This window comes from Phoxinus phoxinus (genome assembly GCF_949152265.1).
Source record: "Phoxinus phoxinus genome assembly, chromosome: 7".
Classification (NCBI taxonomy): Eukaryota; Metazoa; Chordata; class Actinopteri; order Cypriniformes; family Leuciscidae; genus Phoxinus; species Phoxinus phoxinus.
The window spans coordinates 33,235,418-33,253,368 of record NC_136882.1 but is presented as its reverse complement, the minus strand read 5'-3'; the positions used below and the strand labels follow the sequence as shown (position 1 = coordinate 33,253,368).

Here is a 17,951-nt window from a genome sequence, read left to right as displayed (position 1 = left end):
CTCTTTTTTTCATGATTTTCTTGTTACAGTGATTCCAAGCCCACCTGTACTTCCAGTAGCAATTGACAAGACGAAAGAGTCTGTCACTCTTTCTTGGCAGCCACCAAAAGACTCTGGCAGAGGCAAAATCTTTGGCTATCTACTTGAATATCAGAAAGCTGGTGATGATGAATGGCTTCAAGTTAATCAGACACCTGACTCCTGCCAGGGCACTGTATTCAAGGTTATCAACCTTGAGGATGGTGCACTTTACAGATTTAGAGTGAAGGCAGTGAATGCTGCTGGTGAATCAGAGCCTGCATATGTCCCAGAGCCTGTTCGAGCACAAGACAGACTTGGTAATTTATGCGTATTTGGATATGTATGATATTAGTTATTAATTATGCATATTATTGCATTTAAGAAGATATGTGTAACAGTATTAAATGCTATTTTTTTTTCTTTTTTTTCTATAGAGTCCCCAGAACTTCAACTGGATTTGGGCATGCCTCGTGAACTCAAAGCAATGGCAGGAACCCATATTACTATTATTGCTGGAATCAAAGGAATGCCTTTCCCCAAAGTCACATGGATGAAAAATGAATTAGATGTTCCTTCAAGATCAGAGATTGAAACATCTGGAACAGCAACCAAACTAGAGATGCGTTATTGCACCCGTGCAGACTGTGGCGATTACACACTTACTGTTGAAAATCCAGCTGGATCAAAGGCAGCCACATGCACCGTGCTTGTTCTTGGTAATTTTTAAAATATTACAATGACTATGAAAAATCAGAAATTGCACAATTTTAAATCATTTAGAACATAAAAATAAATGAAAATGAAAATACTACGGGTGTGACTATGCACCTAGCTCATGAGACAAGACTGCATGATGTTGGGCTCACGAGAGAGATGATATTTTCAAGTTCAAGTTCCATTTATTTATAGAGCACATTTACTACCGGCTGACAACCGACCAAAGTGCTGTACAAAAATTGCAATAAAATATACAATAAAACAAACAATGTCCAATTACATATTAAAAGCTGAATCAAACAGATGAGTTTTCAGCTATTTTAACACTATTTTTAAGAAATCTTCAATGGCGAAATATATGACTGGAGAAATAGAATATAGTCACAAAATAGTCACAAATAGCAAAACAATGCAGGTGTATTTTTAAGACTTTTGACTATTAATCATCTTAATCATCGTAAAAAATGCCACTTTATTTATAATTTCTGAGTATGAATTATCCTATGCAATAAAAGACAACAATATAAGCACTGTAAAAGGTTTTGCCACAAACTCAACTCCGTCATGCTGATATCGTGAGACAGCTTTTCACCTCAACGAGAAATATCATCACTTTTTAATATAGCAAGATCCTGTGACTCGTCAAACCCCTAGAAAATACCATTCTTTTCAGGCAAGGAGTTAAGATGTTGTTTTATTTGTTTGTTTTTGTAGACAAGCCTGGAGCAGTTCAACATCTCAGGGTATCTGATGTCAGATGTGATTCTGCCCAGCTGTCTTGGAAAGACCCCGAAGATAATGGTGGTGCACGCATCACTAACTTTGTTGTTGAGAAAAAGGATGCAGCATCTGCACAATGGGTGCCAGTCTGTTCATCATCCAAAAAACGTAGCATGATGGCAAAGCATTTGATTGAAGGAACATCGTACATGTTCCGTGTGGCAGCTGAAAATCAGTTTGGAAGAAGCGAATATGTTGAGACAACAAAAGCAATCAAAGCAATGAATCCCCTGTGTAAGTATGGCCTGAGAAATTTCTCCACTTCAAAGCTTATATAATGTTAATTTTCAAAACAATATCTATAATTTATAACATAAAAAAATATATATAATAAACTAACATTTGTTTTCATATCTCATATTTCAGTTCCACCTGGTCCACCAAAAGACCTGCATCATGTAGATGCTGATAAAACCGAGGTGTGGCTCCAGTGGAATTGGCCAGATCGCACGGGAGGAAGTGACATCACAGGTTTCTTGGTTGAGTACCAAGAAGAAGGTGAAAGGGATTGGATCATTTTTAAGACTGTCAGCATTCCTGAGTGCCATGTGACAGGACTGGAAGAAGGAAAGACCTACAGGTTCCGTGTTAAGACAGAGAATGCAATTGGTCTAAGTAGACCAGATACCACTGTGCCAGTACTCTGCCAGGAAAAACTAGGTGAGACTCTAATTTTAATGTCCCGTATGATTATTTAAATAAAAAAATATTTTCAATATGTATTATTAAAATTTTTCTTCTTCTATTGTCTTTGTAGTACCACCCGTTGTTGAGGTTGATGTGAAATTGATTGAGGGAATCATTGTGAAAGCTGGAAGCACTATTAGGATGCCTGCCATTATGAGAGGCCTTCCGGTTCCTACTGCCAAATGGGTCATTGATGGAGAGGAAATTAAGAGTGAAGGCAATATCAAAATCGACACAGACAACTTCTCCACTGTTCTGAGCATTGCCGATTGCACACGAAATCACTCCGGAATCTATATTCTCACAGTGTCTAACTCAGCAGGAAGTAAGACTGTTTCTCTGAATGTCACAGTTCTTGATGTGCCATCTGCCCCGATAGGTCCTGTTAATATCCTTGAAGTGACTCCTGACTCCATGGTCATTGACTGGCGTCCTCCCAAAGAGGATGGTGGAAGCCCTGTCATGAACTATATTGTTGAGAAGAGGGAATCAAATAAGGAAACTTGGGGAGGAGTAAGTTCTGGCAGCACTTCCACAAAGCTCAAGATTTCTCGTCTGCAGCAAGGAGTTGAGTATGTTGTGAGAATTCGCGCTGAAAATAAAATGGGAATTGGCGCAGCTCTTGAAAGTGCACCAACTGTAGCCCGGCACCAGTTTGAGCCCCCTGGCCAACCTGGAAAACCAGTTGCATCTGATATATCTGAAGATTCACTCACACTTGGATGGACAATGCCACTGTTTGATGGTGGTAGTCCAATCAGTGGTTACATTATTGAGCGAAGACATAAAGGAGGCAAATGGATTAGAGTGAATAAAACACTCTGCAAGGACCTTAGATATAGAGTGCTTGGGCTTTTTGAAAGTATCGAATATGAGTTCAGAGTGTTTGCTGAAAATATTGCTGGCTTTAGTGGACCTTCACCTATCTCAGATCCTGCCCGACCTTGCAGACAAATTACTGTTCCAGGACCTCCAGTTAACCCTAAGATAAAGGACTATAGTTGTACACATGCTGACTTGGTCTGGATCAGCCCCACAAGAGATGGAGGAAGTCCAGTCTTAGGATATATTGTTGAATGCCATAAAGAAGGTGCTGAGTGGGAGAAAGTCAATAAGGATGATCTGATTAAGAAGTGTGCTTATAGAGTAAAGGGACTGACAGAGGACACAGAATACAGGTTCCGTGTTAAAGCTGTTAACATGATTGGAGAAGGTGAGACTAGGGAAATCCCAGAGTCAGTTATTGCTAAGGATATTATCATTCCTCCAGAAATTGAGATGGATGCCACATGCCGTGACCGTATGACTGTCCGTGTTGGACATAACATTAATGTTGTAGCATATGTGAAAGCAAGACCTGATCCAGAAATCACTTGGAGCAAAGGTGAAAGCATTTTGGAAAGGGGCAAGCGTACCACTCTGATAAACAACTTCCCAGTAGTGCAAATGCGTATCAAGGAAGCAACCAGAGCAGATCATGGAAAGTATATACTTAAGGCTGGTAATGAAGCTGGAGAGGCCTCAGCTACTATTACTGTAAATGTTCTGGATAGACCTGGGCACTGCCAGAATCTTAAGTTGACGTATGTAAATAAAAACTCTTGCATGGTGTCCTGGGATCCTCCTGAGGATAATGGAGGCACTGAGATAACAAATTACATTGTGGAATGTCGGGAGCCAAGTATACGAGCCTGGTCAATGATATCATCTGACTGCACAAATCGTATGGTAAAGGCAAAGCTCATGGAAAATCATGAATATTTATTCCGTGTGTCTGCTGAGAACAAGTGTGGTCCTGGACCAGCAACAGAAACCAAAATTCCTATCCTTGCAATCGACCCACTTCAGAAGCCAGGTGAGCCAGAGAACTTCCACGTCAGTGATATCGGTAAGAACTTTGTTTTCCTTAAATGGAGAAAACCAGATTATGACGGTGGCAGTCCTAACTTGGGCTACCATTTGGAGAGAAAAGCAAAGGATGCTGAAGACTGGGAAAAGGTACATGAGGGAGTCCTGAAAGAGACATTCTTCATGGTAGACAAATGTGTTGAGAACCACACTTATCAGTTTAGAGTCCAGTCAACAAACGATGGAGGTGAAAGCACCTGGGTTAAGACATTTGATATTCTTGTCAAAGAAGAAGTTCAGAAACCAGTTCTTGACCTGAAATTTGTTGGGACCATTGTGGTCAAAGCAGGTGAATCAGTAAGACTTGAGGCTGGACTTAGAGGAAAACCACAGCCTGAGGTTACATGGGTGAAGGACAAGGCTACAGGCGATAACCCAAGGATCAGTATTGACACTGGGTACGATTACTCAAAATTCCTCCTTACTAAAACCAAACGTAGTGATACTGGAAAATATGTGGTAACTGCTACAAACTCAGCAGGATCATTCACAGCATATGCCAATGTTACAGTTTTGGATATACCAGGACCTGTCAGAGATATGAAGATTTCTGGCATCTCCACAGACAAGTGCAGAGTTGTATGGGATCCTCCAGAGGATGATGGTGGTTGTGAGGTGGACAGCTATATTCTAGAAAAATGTGAGACGAGAAGAATGGTTTGGTCCACTTACTCTGCCTCTGTCGTCACCAACTACTGTAATGTTACACGCCTTGTTGAGGGAAATGAGTACATATTCAGGGTCAGAGCAGAAAATAAAATGGGGACTGGGCCACCAATGGAGAGTAGGCCTATTATTGCTAAGACACAATACAACAGGCCTGGTCCACCTGATGCACCTGAGGTAACCAAAATTGGTAAAGATGAGATGACTGTGGTATGGGCTCCTCCTGAGAATGATGGTGGAAAATCTATAACTGGTTACATTCTGGAGAGAAAAGAAAAGCGGGCTGTTCGATGGGTTCCTGTCACAAAGAGCCCTATCTCTGAGAGACGCATGAAGGTCACCAATCTGATCCCTAACCACGATTATCAATTCCGTGTCAAAGCTGAAAATGAAGTAGGATTGGGAGAACCAAGCAAAGCATCCAGGCCCGTCACTGCAAAAGATCCAATTGGTATGTATAGTCTGTATTACATCTATTCGTCTGAGATTGTATAATGTTTTTTTCCCCTAAGGATGTATTTAATTGTATCTTAAACTAAGCTGACATTCTTTCTAATATTTAGAGCCCCCTGGTCCTCCTGGCAGCCTTAAAGTAGTTGATAGCACAAAGACATCGATTACACTTAGCTGGGCCAAGCCTGTGTATGATGGTGGTGCTCCAATTATTGGATACCTGGTTGAAATGAGGGATAAGGTGCAAATGGAAGGTGAACTAGAGAGAGATCCTGAGGAAGGCTGGAAGAAATGTAATACTTCTGGACAACTTGTCCTAACTGAATTTACAATTATTAACTTGGATGAGAGACAGGAATATGAATTCCGAGTGTCTGCTCAAAACCAAGTTGGCATGGGCTGTCCCGCAAACCTCAAGGATGCTGTATCACCAAAGGAGATCAATGGTAAGGGTTTGTTTTAAAGTGTCACTTATATGATTCCCCTTGAAATTCAGTATACTTATTCAGCCTTTTTTCTTCACAACAGAACCTCCAGAGATTGATCTTGATGCCAGTCTAAGAAAAGGCCTTAGCGTTAGAGCTGGATGTCCTATCAGACTTTTTGCAACAATTAGAGGAAGACCAGCACCTAAAGTGACTTGGAAGCGCATGGGTGTTGACAATGTCGTTAGAAGGGGCCATGTGGATCAGATTGATACAATGACCTTTCTTGTGATTCCTGAGTGTTCACGTGAAGACTCTGGCAGATATTCTTTGACTCTTTCAAATGCCTCTGGAGAAAAGGCTGTATTTGTCCGTGTAAAAGTCTTAGGTAATCTTACATTTTCATAAAATGCATTTTAAAATTAAGATTTAAGCTTTACATTTACCCAATACCAAGTACTGTCGGTAAAACTGTTCCTGAAATGTATCAACAGATACTCCTGGTCCTGTTGGTGGACTGGAGGGAACTGATATCACAAAGACAACCTGCCAGCTTGCATGGTTGCCTCCAGAAAATGATGGCGGTAGTCCAATCCTTAACTATGTTGTTGAAAAGCGTGAGGTTGACAGGAAAACATGGACAAATTGCACAAATGACTTAAAGAAGACAAGCTTCAAAATCACAAATCTGACACCAGGAACAGAATATTACTTCCGGGTGATGGCAGTTAACAAGTATGGCATCGGTTTGCCTCAAGACTCTCCAAAGTCCTACCTAGCTACAGATTCCAAAAGTAAGTCCACATTGCACAGTATAATTTATTATATAATTTTATATTGTATTGTATAATATAATATAATGCATTTTAAAAATATGTATTTTTTCTACTTTGTAAAGGTGAGCCTGATCCTCCAAAGAAGATGGATGTATTAGAAATTTCTAAAAACAGTGCAACTCTTGGGTGGCTGAAACCACTTAGAGATGGTGGATCTAAGATTAATGGATATGTTGTTGAATACCAGCAGGATGGTCAACCTGAGGACAAGTGGACATCATACGCGGTTGTGAAAGACTTGACCATTGTTGTAGCTGGACTAAATGAAAACACTAAGTACAGATTCAGGGTCGCCGCAAGAAACGCAATAGGATGCAGTTTGGCAAGAGAAGCTGAGGGCATATTTGAGGTCAAGGAACAGCTGAGTATGTAGACAAAGATTTTGTGCTCTCCCATTATTAATTTATTTTATTCATGCTGTGTTTTTCATGAATCACACTCTGAATACATTTTATACCTTAATACCTTTTTTTATAGTGGCACCAAAGATCATCCTCTCTGATGTGGTTACAGCAAGAGCAGGAACTAAGCTTATAGTTGAGGCTCTTGTGTCTGGGAAGCCTGCACCAGTCACAAAATGGAGAAGAGGAAATGAGGATTTAGTTACATCTGATCGTCTCTTCATACAAAAAACATCAACCACAAATACACTTTTGATCAAAGAAGTTACAAGGAAGGATGGTGGTTATTACAGTTTTTCTGCTGAAAACAGCACTGCTAGGGTCAACCAGATCATCCGAATAATCATTATGGGTAAGTTTATCAATATATATGTATACGTATATGGTTATTAAATAACAGGGCTTGACATTAAGCCATGTCATGTGCTTGTGTTCCATCAGCTTTTAGGTACTTAAATATGTATATTTTTTATTATTACCCCAGGGCGTTGTTTACCTTTTATTTACCTAAGGCAATTTTTTTAAACCTTATTAGATCTATGCATAATCTTTTAATGTCAAATTCTTACATTTGATCAACAAATTCAATTATAATAATAAGACACTACAGGACTGTTACCAATCAAATTGAATAATTTACAGTACAAAATTACAACTGCAATACATAATATGTTGGGAAAAAATGCATGAGACTTTTAAACATGAAACTAAACCACCAGTAGGTGGCGGCAAGTCACTTAAGTTAAGAGTGAGTGATTGAGTCATTCATTCAACCGATTCATTCAAAATGCTAAATCATTCAGTAACAAAACACTGCTGAGTGTTGCTTTGAGAATGCGCAATAGTTCTGCTGGGATCTTTTTTTAGAACTATTTTCATTGGTGAAATAAACTAAAACAGTCAATATTGTGTCTTGTGACTTATTATTAACTACTTGTTTATTGAACTTTAAAATCAATGTAACAATTTGCAATTATGATAATATTCAGCAATACAGCTCCCTTGGTCTTGTTACGTTACTTAACTATGTCACATTAGGAATAAAAAATGAAACATTTAGAATTTTACTTCAGTATGTTTCTTCTGTGAGTTACTTTATGTGTGCTGTTACGCTCATTTGTTTTGATTTCTCCACAAAGTCTCTCACAAAGAGACAGGCAGCTCAACCTTCTTACCAAAAATATAGTATCCATTGCCAATCGCTGTTTATACTGACTGTAATTAATTCTCACTGAATTCTTGCATTTCGATGCTTCCCTAATTATTTTTTGTCACTGAGGTTTTAATCAGTCCACAGTCGAGCAAGTAAAATTATCTTTCACTAGCCCCTTCAAGAAATCCACTTTTCCTGGACAAGCGGACAAGTATTAATGTTGAGCCCTATATATATGAGCTATATCACACAAGTAGCAGTGCGATATGGATGTATATCTGAATATCAGCATGGCTGTGATTCGTCCGTAAGCACGGTGTGAAGTCTATTTTTTATTAAGAAAATTGTCTTAATAGTCTCAAAAGGTGAAGTTTATTTTGAAGTGTACTGAAGTTTTTTTTGTTTGTTTTTAGACATCCCTGGTCCTCCACTGGGTCCTCTACAAATTCTTGAGGTGGACGTAGATGCCTGCACACTAGCATGGGATTCACCTGCTGAAGATGGTGGCAGCAACATCACAAACTACATTGTTGAGAAGTGTGATGTGACAAGAGGTGACTGGGTCACAGCTGCATCTTGCACCAAGACCAGTTGCAGAGTTGGAAAGCTCACATGTGGCAAAGAGTATGGCTTCCGTGTCCGTGCTGAAAACCGCTTTGGAATTTCCGAACCAATTTACGCTGAGAAGGTCATTGCTAGATATCCATTTGGTAAGTCTCACAAATGGACACATTTGAACACAGACACGCAAAGGGATTAGGCTTTATTTACACCAAGACAAATTTTTCGATTTCAGATCCACCCAGTGAGCCAAGGAACTGTTGTGTCAACAAAATCAACAAGGAGTTTGTCGTGTTGTCCTGGGAGATACCAGTGAACGATGGCGGCAGTCCCATCACAGGATATAGCATTGAGCGCAAAGAAAGAAATAGCCTCTTGTGGGCCAAGGCAAATGAGGTCCTTATTCGCTCAACTGAATATACATGCTATGGCCTCATCGATGGTCTGGAGTACACATTCAGAGTGTCTGCTGTTAACAAAGCAGGGCAAGGCAAACCAAGCAAACAGACAGATTTTATCACTGCGAGATCTCCAGTTGGTATGTGTAGAGGGGAAAACATGCTGCTGTCACTTTTAATAAAAGTTAAAATAAAAGCACTACAAGTTTTATGTATATTCTTTTTCAGATCCACCTGGTAAACCCCAAGTTCTTGATGTGACCAGAAATTCTGTCTCTCTTATCTGGAACCGTCCAAAACATGATGGTGGAAGCAAACTCATTGGTTATTATGTTGAATCTCTGAAGCTTCCAGGTGACAAATGGATGCGTGTCAACACAAGCAGTCAAAATGTACCAAAGGAAGAATACATTGTTCCTGGACTTGAGGAGGGAGCCCAGTACAAGTTCAGAATAATTGCAAAGACAGCAATTAATGTCAGTCTGCCCTCAGAGGAATCTGATGCTATCCCAGTTATTGCAGAGCATGGTAAGCCTTACGTTCCACCAATATTGTAATAATTTTCTAACTTTATATAGTTTGTTTGATGTCTCTCTTTGTATTATCTCAGTTCCACCTAGAGTTGAGATTAGTCTTGCGATGAAGAACTTAATTGTTGTCAAAGCTGGAGCAAATGTCTGCCTGGAGGCTGAAGTTTATGGTAAACCAATACCAAAGGTCACTTGGAAGAAAGATGGTGTTCCATTAAAATTGGCAGAAGGTATGAAAATGACTCAGAAGGTGCATCTCTTCTCCTTGGAACTGTTCTCTGTGGCAAGAAAAGAGTCTGGCGAGTATACCATTTCTGCTGAGAACCCAAGTGGAACAAAGTCTGGCAACATTAAATTGAAGGTTCTAGGTAAGTTAACATAAAAAATATGCCAAAAAAGCGAGTGTGTATTGTATTTCAAACATTTAAGATAGTGTATGTTTGTTAGTGATAGTGTCAGTGTTTGTTATGTGAAAAATGCCTAATTGTGTTTCTGTAGATAAACCTGGTCCCCCAGCATCAGTAAGGATAAGCCATGTTTTTGCTGACCGAGTGAAAGTGAGGTGGGAGCCACCTCTTGCTGATGGTGGTTCTGAAATCACAAATTACATTATTGACAAACGCGAAACAAGCAGAGCTAACTGGGCACAAGTCACTGCTAACATTAATGGTCAGATAACGGACTGTTCCGTGCAGAAACTCATTGAAGGCCATGAATATGAGTTCCGCATCAGTGCTGAGAACAAGTATGGTGTTGGAGACCCAATTGTGACTAATTCTGTGATCGCCAAGAATCCATTTGGTAACATTTTATTCTTTCTTGTGCATTTATATATTATAGAGATAGACCGATGAGTGACCATTACAGTATTTTCATTACAGCATTGACTTTTTTATATTAATAATATAAATAATATTACATATAATGAAAAATAATTTAGAATGTACTCTTGTTTTTTTCTTTATTTAGAAGGCTGTATGATGCCCAATAGTTTACAGCAAAAATCGTACAAAAAACATACATTCTAGGGAAGTAAAAAAAAACACAAATAGTACTCCAGTTTAGTACTCTAGTCTATAGTTAAAATCAAACATGTTACATTATTTTCTACAGGGTTGTAATTATGTGGATGAATAATGCCAAAAATTAAGTTAACTTTACGTGTTAATCTAATGTTGAAAGTTTTGCACAGGTAGATTTTGTTATAAGCTTTGCTATTCTTGAAAGGCTTTTCACCATTCAACCTAAATATCATAAAAAAATGTCAAACCAATTATCGGTCGATCTCTAAAATTTATGTAAATATATTATATAATTTTGAAAATGTATATTATTTAAACAAAATAATGCGATTAAACAAATCCAACCTAAATCTTTTTTTATTTTATTTTTTTATTCAGATGTTCCAGGACCATGTGAACCTCCAATAATTACCAATATCACCAGAGATCACATGACTGTCAGTTGGAAGGCCCCTGCTGATGATGGCAAGGCTACTATTCTTGGATACATGGTCGAGAAGCGTGAAACTCAAGACCTCAATTGGGCGAAAGTAAACAGAAAACCAGTTATTGACAGGACAATTAAAGCTGGAGGACTTACAGAGGGATCCGAATATGAATTCAGAGTCATTGCATTCAATAAAGCTGGTCTTGGCAAACCAAGTGATCCATCAGTTGGTGTTATTGCAGTAGACCCAGTGTGTAAGTACTAACAATACTGCTACAATATACAATACAATATTGGACGATAATTAACAATTAAGTGTGCAAACAAATCCTTTTATAGTTCATGCATTTAAGTCCTTGTGTTTCTGTGGTTTTATCATAGATCCTCCTGGACCACCTGCTTTTCCAAAGGTTGTTGACTCTACACACAGTTCAATCAGTTTGTCCTGGACCAAGCCAGCCTATGATGGTGGATGTGAAATTCTGGGCTATCTTGTTGAGTACAAGAGAGCAGATGCAGAAGACTGGCTGAAGTGCAATGTTCCAAAGAATCTCCAGGCAACAAAATTTAATGTTAATGGTCTTATGGATAACACTGAATACCAGTTCCGTGTTACTGCTGTAAACAAGATTGGATTTGGAGAGCCAAGTGAAGTTCCTGAAAAACATATGCCAAAGGATATCCTGAGTAAGTATATCTCATAACTAAATACATGGGATTTCAAAATCTGTACATTTTGGATATTATTTTTATTAAAATTTTCTCTTAGTTGTCCCTGAGGCTGAACTTGATGCAGATCTCAGAAAAGCACTAGTTTTGCGTGCTGGAGTCACAATGAGAATTTATGTACCTCTGAGAGGGCGCCCTGCTCCAAAGGCAACATGGACTAAGGTCAATGCAAACTTGAAAGAGAGACAAGGTCTTATGATCAAGACAACTGAATGGGATACTTTCCTTTATTGTGAGGAAATCAACAGATATGATGCCGGCAAATATGTCCTAACTCTAGAAAACAGTAGTGGTACTAAGTCATATACCATTGTTGTCAAAGTACTAGGTAAGGTTTATTTTTCTCTCACAATTTTCCATTTGAGGTTTATTATTTACTGTATCTAACCACTGTCTGTAAATGTACACAGACACACCTGGACCCCCAGTCAATCTGATTGTTAAGGAGACCTCAAAGGACCATGTATCAATTACTTGGGATGCTCCAATAATTGATGGTGGTAGTCCAGTTAAGAGCTATGTTGTTGAAAAACGTCTGGCTGAGAGAAAGGCATGGACCTGTGTTGCTCCTGAGTGTTCCAAGACGTCTTTCAGGATTACTAATCTCGAAGCAGGAAAATCATACTGCTTCAGAGTCCTAGCTGAAAATATATACGGCATTGGTGAGGGTTGTGAGACAGCTGGACCAGTCAAAGCCTCAGGTGAGACTTCTTTGATAATTTTGCAAGTTAGTTTAAAGTTTAAATACATTAATCTGTTAAGTATACCAAATTCTATTATTAATGTATATTGCAGAGCAACCTGGACCAGTTACAGATTTTAAACCTTCAGAGATCACCAAGAATTCTTGCACTCTTGGCTGGAAGAAGCCAATCAGCAATGGTGGAAGCCATGTTGTTGCATATGCTCTAGAGATCAGTGAAGGGGAAGACAAATGGAAGCTTCTAAATAAGTCTAAGCTCACACAGTACACAGTGGGTGATCTTGTAGAAGGAAAGGAGTACTTGTTCAGAGTCAAGGCCATTAATGAAGCAGCAGAAGGACCACCAACTGAGCTCACTGTCTTGGCTAAAGATCAAATAGGTATTCATGTAATCTACTTCAGGGGTTAGATTACCCCCCCATTAAAATCAATATGACAAATAATAATAGAATAGAATAAAGACACACATGAAATAGTGCTTTTAAGTTTTTTCAGGTACAATGGGCCATGTAAGAGAACTGAATGCACGCTGATAGACTGCTTTCTGTGCGTGCACCTCGTTTGTGTGTGCCGAATTGGGGCAGTCGAGGCCTAATGATCAGAGAGTCAGACTGGTAACTCAAAGGTTACGGTTTCAATTCTCAATACCAAAATGACTGAGGTGCCCTTGAGCAAGGCTCCTAACCTCCAATCTCTCCTGACCCCCCAATTTGAAGAATTCAGTTCTCTTGCATGGTTTATTGTGCTTTTAATAACTTTCAGGTATGTTTCAGTCTTTATTTTCTTCTTCACCCATGTTTCTTTATTGCTCTGACATGTTAATAACTAGGGCTGGGACAATAAATCGGTGCATCGCGATTCGAAGATCGAATTCGAGATTTTCAGAATGCATCGTGATTCTCTCTCGAATCAATTCTGAGCTTAGTTTTTAATGGCGCTCTAGGCTAGTTTTTAACCGCACTCTCAAATGCTCATGAAGAAGAGCGCTCATGGGAGAGAGAATTGTGATGCATTCTGAAAATCTCAGAATCGATCCAGAACCATTTCTCAATTTGCGATGCATCGATTTATTGCCCCAGCCCTATTAATAACTTTAAGCAGCCCTACACTCAGCAGATAGATTAATATACCGTGATATATAATATATAGCAAAATTTATGTTGTTTGAAACTGGTTGTACATTATATATTTGTCACCCAGCCCTACTGAAGTGCTCTCCCCACATTTTGAGAAGCCCTGGTGTACCTAATAGTTGCATTTGTTTCTTAGTGGGTACACAATCATGTCCATTAATATATTACTTTTTCTTTTTTCTCTTTACAGTCCTTCCAGACTGTAACCTTAATGGCTTGCCAGACTCTAGCTATGTGGCAAAGGAAGGAAGCACTGTTCGTCTTAATATACCTATTATTGGTATACCTGCTCCAGCAGTCACATGGAAAAAGGGTGATGTTACTTTATCCGATAGTGGAAGAATCTCAGTTGAATCAACCGCAACAAACACGGTCTTGCTGATTCGTGATTGCCATAGAGTCGATGCTGACAAATTCACTATCATTTTGAGAAACATTGCTGGAACAAAGGAATCAGCTATTGACATTAAAGTTGTTGGAAAGCCTGGAATCTGCACTGGTCCTATCAAATTTGATGAAATCACAGCAGAGGCGATTACTGTAGAATGGGGCCCACCCACAGATGATGGTGGATCAGAAGTTAGCAACTATATTTTGGAGAAGAGGCATTCTACTGCTAACAAGTGGGTCACAGTTGCTTCTGCGATTCAGAAGAACTCTATGAGAGTTACAAGACTTCATGACGGAACAGAATACATCTTCAGAGTTTGTGCTGAAAATAAATATGGAGTTGGAGAGTTCCTCAGATCTGATCCAGTGATTGCTAAACATCCATTCAGTAAGTATTTAACAGGAAAGCCCAAATAATTTGTATTTAAAGGTGCTATCAGTGATCTCGGTTGGCCTTACCTCTTGTTGACGTTCGAATTATTGTCAAACAAAACCGATGCTAGCTAGACCCTCCCTCCTCCTCATCCAGTCTCTTCCCCCTCCCTCCCGTGTTTCCTGAAACAGTTGTGAACGCGCATCTCTTAAAGTGGAAGTAGCTCGCGTGCCAACGCTGCTGGTGTAATGATGGCTCAATCGTAGCTAATACAAACAAAGATGAATTTTACTGATACTTCATTCAATGTGTAATGTCTACAAGTTATATATACATACTTTTATACATTGCAGAACAGAATGCTGAAAAAGAGAAAAATTACTTGAAAATCGTTTTGCCACCTGATGTTATAACTTTAGCTCCAATACAAGGACGCAATAATAACAAGACGACTTTAGCTTCGCGTTCCGAAGTGACCATAAACAACGGCTCCAACGTAAACAAATTTAGTCAAAGTTGTCAATAGTCTATAAATGAACATTCAATTTAATAGCAAAGAGTGGGTAAAAACAATCATTCACACAAAATGTCTCCATATATTGTGAGTTTGCTTGGTCATTTACAATAGTGATCGATCACTAGCTGCTAGAAACATATATTGTATTCAACAAAGTTAGCGCTGACTACATAGGTCTAGCTAATTATATCATTGTCTTGGTTTGGTGAACATGAACGTAAATTTAGCAAAAAAAAAAAAAAAAAAGGATTTACCCACCTGTCGTGCAAAAACAGAGCGACGTAAATGTCGGATTGGAATCTCTTCTGCCGGAGTTCTCGCCACCTTTCAAATGCTTTGCCAATGTAAATTCGGGACTTCACGTGTTCATTATCCTTTTCCCTCGTCTTTTTAATTTGTTCTGTGGTCGTGTGTCGGTCATAATTCAAACTTTCCTCTAATGCTTCCCTCTCCTCCATACCCACTTTATGTTTGCGCGCACTAACTCCCCAAACCCCACCCTCAAATCTTTCTTGTCGGTTATTGGCTGGAACACTATTTGTTATGTTTCTGGGTGCGGGTTGTAGAGTTTATTTATTTTGATTTATTTTTGCATGTTTGTGGAGCATAGGAGATCTACAGAAACCGGGTTTTTTTACAGTGTGTTCAGGGCACAGGCAGCTAGCGGATGGTGAGGAGATGTTTGCTGTATGTGACAAAAAATGTTTTGGCCTAAAAAACGTGTGACATCGCTTAGAGCACCTTTAATGAAATATGCTGGATATTTAAAAATATGTGTTTACATCAAATACACACTTTTCCCTGCACCAGATGCACCAGGGGCTTCAGCACCACCTGAGGTTGTGAGCATTCGTCATGAGTCTGCTATCCTAACATGGTCTGATCCAAAAGATACTGGAGGCTCTCCCATCACAGGTAATACATTTCTTAACTACAGTTATTTATTTACTGTAGTTGTTTAGCAGCTTTGTCATATCTAAAAACTTTTACTTCTGATATTGCTTATAGGATATTACGTGGAATTCAAAGATAGAAATAGCTTAATGTGGAAGAGAGCCAGCAAGACACCTTTGAGAGTGAAAGAATGCAGAGTGACCGGTTTGGTTGAAGGCCTGGAATATGAATTTAGGGTAATAGCTATGAATATGGCGGGACTTGGAAAGCCAAGCAAAACAACTGAATCACTTGTTGCTCTTGATCCTATTGGTGAGTCTCAGTGTGGTCTATTTTTACTTTTCCTACTTCTATTTGTGCTGTTTATGAGGAAGAGAGCACAAAATGATTTTTGTTATTATTATTGTCTCTTTCTATAGATCCACCTGGCAAACCTGATGTGATCAATGTCACAAGAAACAGTGTAACACTTATTTGGACTGCACCCAAGTATGACGGGGGCCACAAATTGACTGGCTATATTGTTGAGAAATTAGAGCATCCTGGAAAGACATGGATGAAGGCTAACCATGTGAATGTCCAAAGCTGTGCATACACTGTTACAGACCTACAGGAAGGCTGTACTTGTGAATTCAGAATAAGGGCTAAAAATGCAGCTGGAGCCATCAGTGCTCCCTCAGAGACAACTGAGCCTCTTATCTGCAAAAATGAATATGGTAAGTTATATTGTCAGGTTTTAATGAATTTGCTTAACTAAACCCTCCATAAACATAACAATGTTTATAATCATTAACTAACTTTTTACAGAACCGCCAACTATCACAATTGACCCTGAAATGAAGGATGGGGTGACTGTGAGGGCTGGAGAAACAATTGTCATCACAGCATCAAGCATTCTTGGCAAACCACCTCCTACAGCTGTGTGGTCTAAGGGTGGAAGAGAATTCAAGTCCTCTGATATTGTCCAAATCACAAGCACTCCCACATCTTCAACTTTGTCTATCAAGTATGCCAGCCGAAAGAACACTGGAGAGTATACCATTAGTGCAAGCAATCCATTTGGTATCAAAGAAGAAAAAGTTAAAGTGAAAATCCTAGATGTGCCTGGACCTCCAGGTCCTATTGAAGCCAGCAGTGTCTCTGCTGAAAAATGCACATTGACATGGTTGCCACCAGAAGAAGATGGTGGCTGCAGTATCAAATCATATATATTAGAAAAGAGAGAAACCAGCCGCTTACTCTGGACAAAGCTTGCTGAAAATGTTATGGATTGCCGCTATGTTGCCAGCAAGCTGATAAAGGGAAATGAATACATATTCCGTGCTTCAGCAGTCAATCAGTATGGCATTGGGGATGCAACACAGTCTGGACCAGTTAAAATGGTTGACAGCTTTGGTAAGCCCAACTTCAATTTTTACAGCATTATTTTGTTTCATTATATATATATATATATATATATATATATATATATATATATATATATATATATATATATATATATATATATTAGGGCTGTCAAACGATTAAAATAGTTATAGGTAACTCGTTATTAATCGCACATTTTTACCTATTCTAAATGTCTCTTGATTTTTTTTGTCCCATTATTTTTTTCTCATTTTAATGCTCTTATCAACATGGCAAAGTGGATCGGCTTGCTTTGTGCAAATGTTTTTTTATTGAAAACAACATTGGCATATACTGTTAAATTTCACACTAACATTCTCACTTGGAGCAAATAATCTCTCACACAATGTAACACTGTCAATTAATAAAAGGGTGAAAGAAATACTGACGAGGTAACGTTACTGATATTGACGAGTGGGCGTAGAAACGCATCAGCTGTGTGTGTGCTTGGCCATCAAGTGGTATTTCAGACTGGACGTGCTGCGATGATAGCTCAGTTCACAACGACAAAACACACAGATCACTTTGGTCTTGTTAATTGAACCATTTAGCAACTTTTTAAAAGTAAACTTTTCATTCAGAATCTTATTGGCATCCATTTCGGCATCTTGCGCTTATCATTCATCCACTCAAAACGTAACGTTAAAGGGGGCCGCACACCGGACGAGAAGCGCAGCGCCTCGTATTTAAAATTCAAACACATTATTCTCTATGAGTGTACACACACCGGCGGCGCCATTCGCCGTTTTTATTGCTGGCCATAAACTGAGAAAGTGCGATACGAGTTGTCCTAGACGCGGCTTGGCGCTGCGCTTCTCGTCCA

General features: G+C 39.1%; 1 protein-coding gene across 9 annotated transcripts in view; it reads left to right on the top strand.

Moving 5' to 3' along the window:
- The window catches only part of ttn.2 (titin, tandem duplicate 2), a 162,197-nt gene that overhangs the window by 100,589 nt on the left and 43,657 nt on the right, over nt 1–17,951 (top strand). For all 9 annotated transcript variants that reach the window (XM_079617482.1, XM_079617481.1, XM_079617480.1 and 6 more), the window contains 25 exons: nt 30–338; nt 456–737; nt 1,453–1,752; nt 1,885–2,178; nt 2,276–5,230; nt 5,343–5,678; nt 5,761–6,045; nt 6,152–6,451; nt 6,556–6,858; nt 6,971–7,246; nt 8,461–8,757; nt 8,844–9,146; nt 9,235–9,534; nt 9,617–9,904; nt 10,035–10,337; nt 10,937–11,239; nt 11,367–11,672; nt 11,755–12,042; nt 12,125–12,415; nt 12,510–12,797; nt 13,741–14,328; nt 15,641–15,745; nt 15,839–16,036; nt 16,144–16,440; nt 16,532–17,119. In XM_079617482.1, the coding sequence (XP_079473608.1) occupies nt 30–338; nt 456–737; nt 1,453–1,752; nt 1,885–2,178; nt 2,276–5,230; nt 5,343–5,678; nt 5,761–6,045; nt 6,152–6,451; nt 6,556–6,858; nt 6,971–7,246; nt 8,461–8,757; nt 8,844–9,146; nt 9,235–9,534; nt 9,617–9,904; nt 10,035–10,337; nt 10,937–11,239; nt 11,367–11,672; nt 11,755–12,042; nt 12,125–12,415; nt 12,510–12,797; nt 13,741–14,328; nt 15,641–15,745; nt 15,839–16,036; nt 16,144–16,440; nt 16,532–17,119 (10,383 nt within the window). The remainder of the gene's footprint in view (nt 1–29; nt 339–455; nt 738–1,452; nt 1,753–1,884; nt 2,179–2,275; nt 5,231–5,342; nt 5,679–5,760; nt 6,046–6,151; nt 6,452–6,555; nt 6,859–6,970; nt 7,247–8,460; nt 8,758–8,843; nt 9,147–9,234; nt 9,535–9,616; nt 9,905–10,034; nt 10,338–10,936; nt 11,240–11,366; nt 11,673–11,754; nt 12,043–12,124; nt 12,416–12,509; nt 12,798–13,740; nt 14,329–15,640; nt 15,746–15,838; nt 16,037–16,143; nt 16,441–16,531; nt 17,120–17,951) is intronic.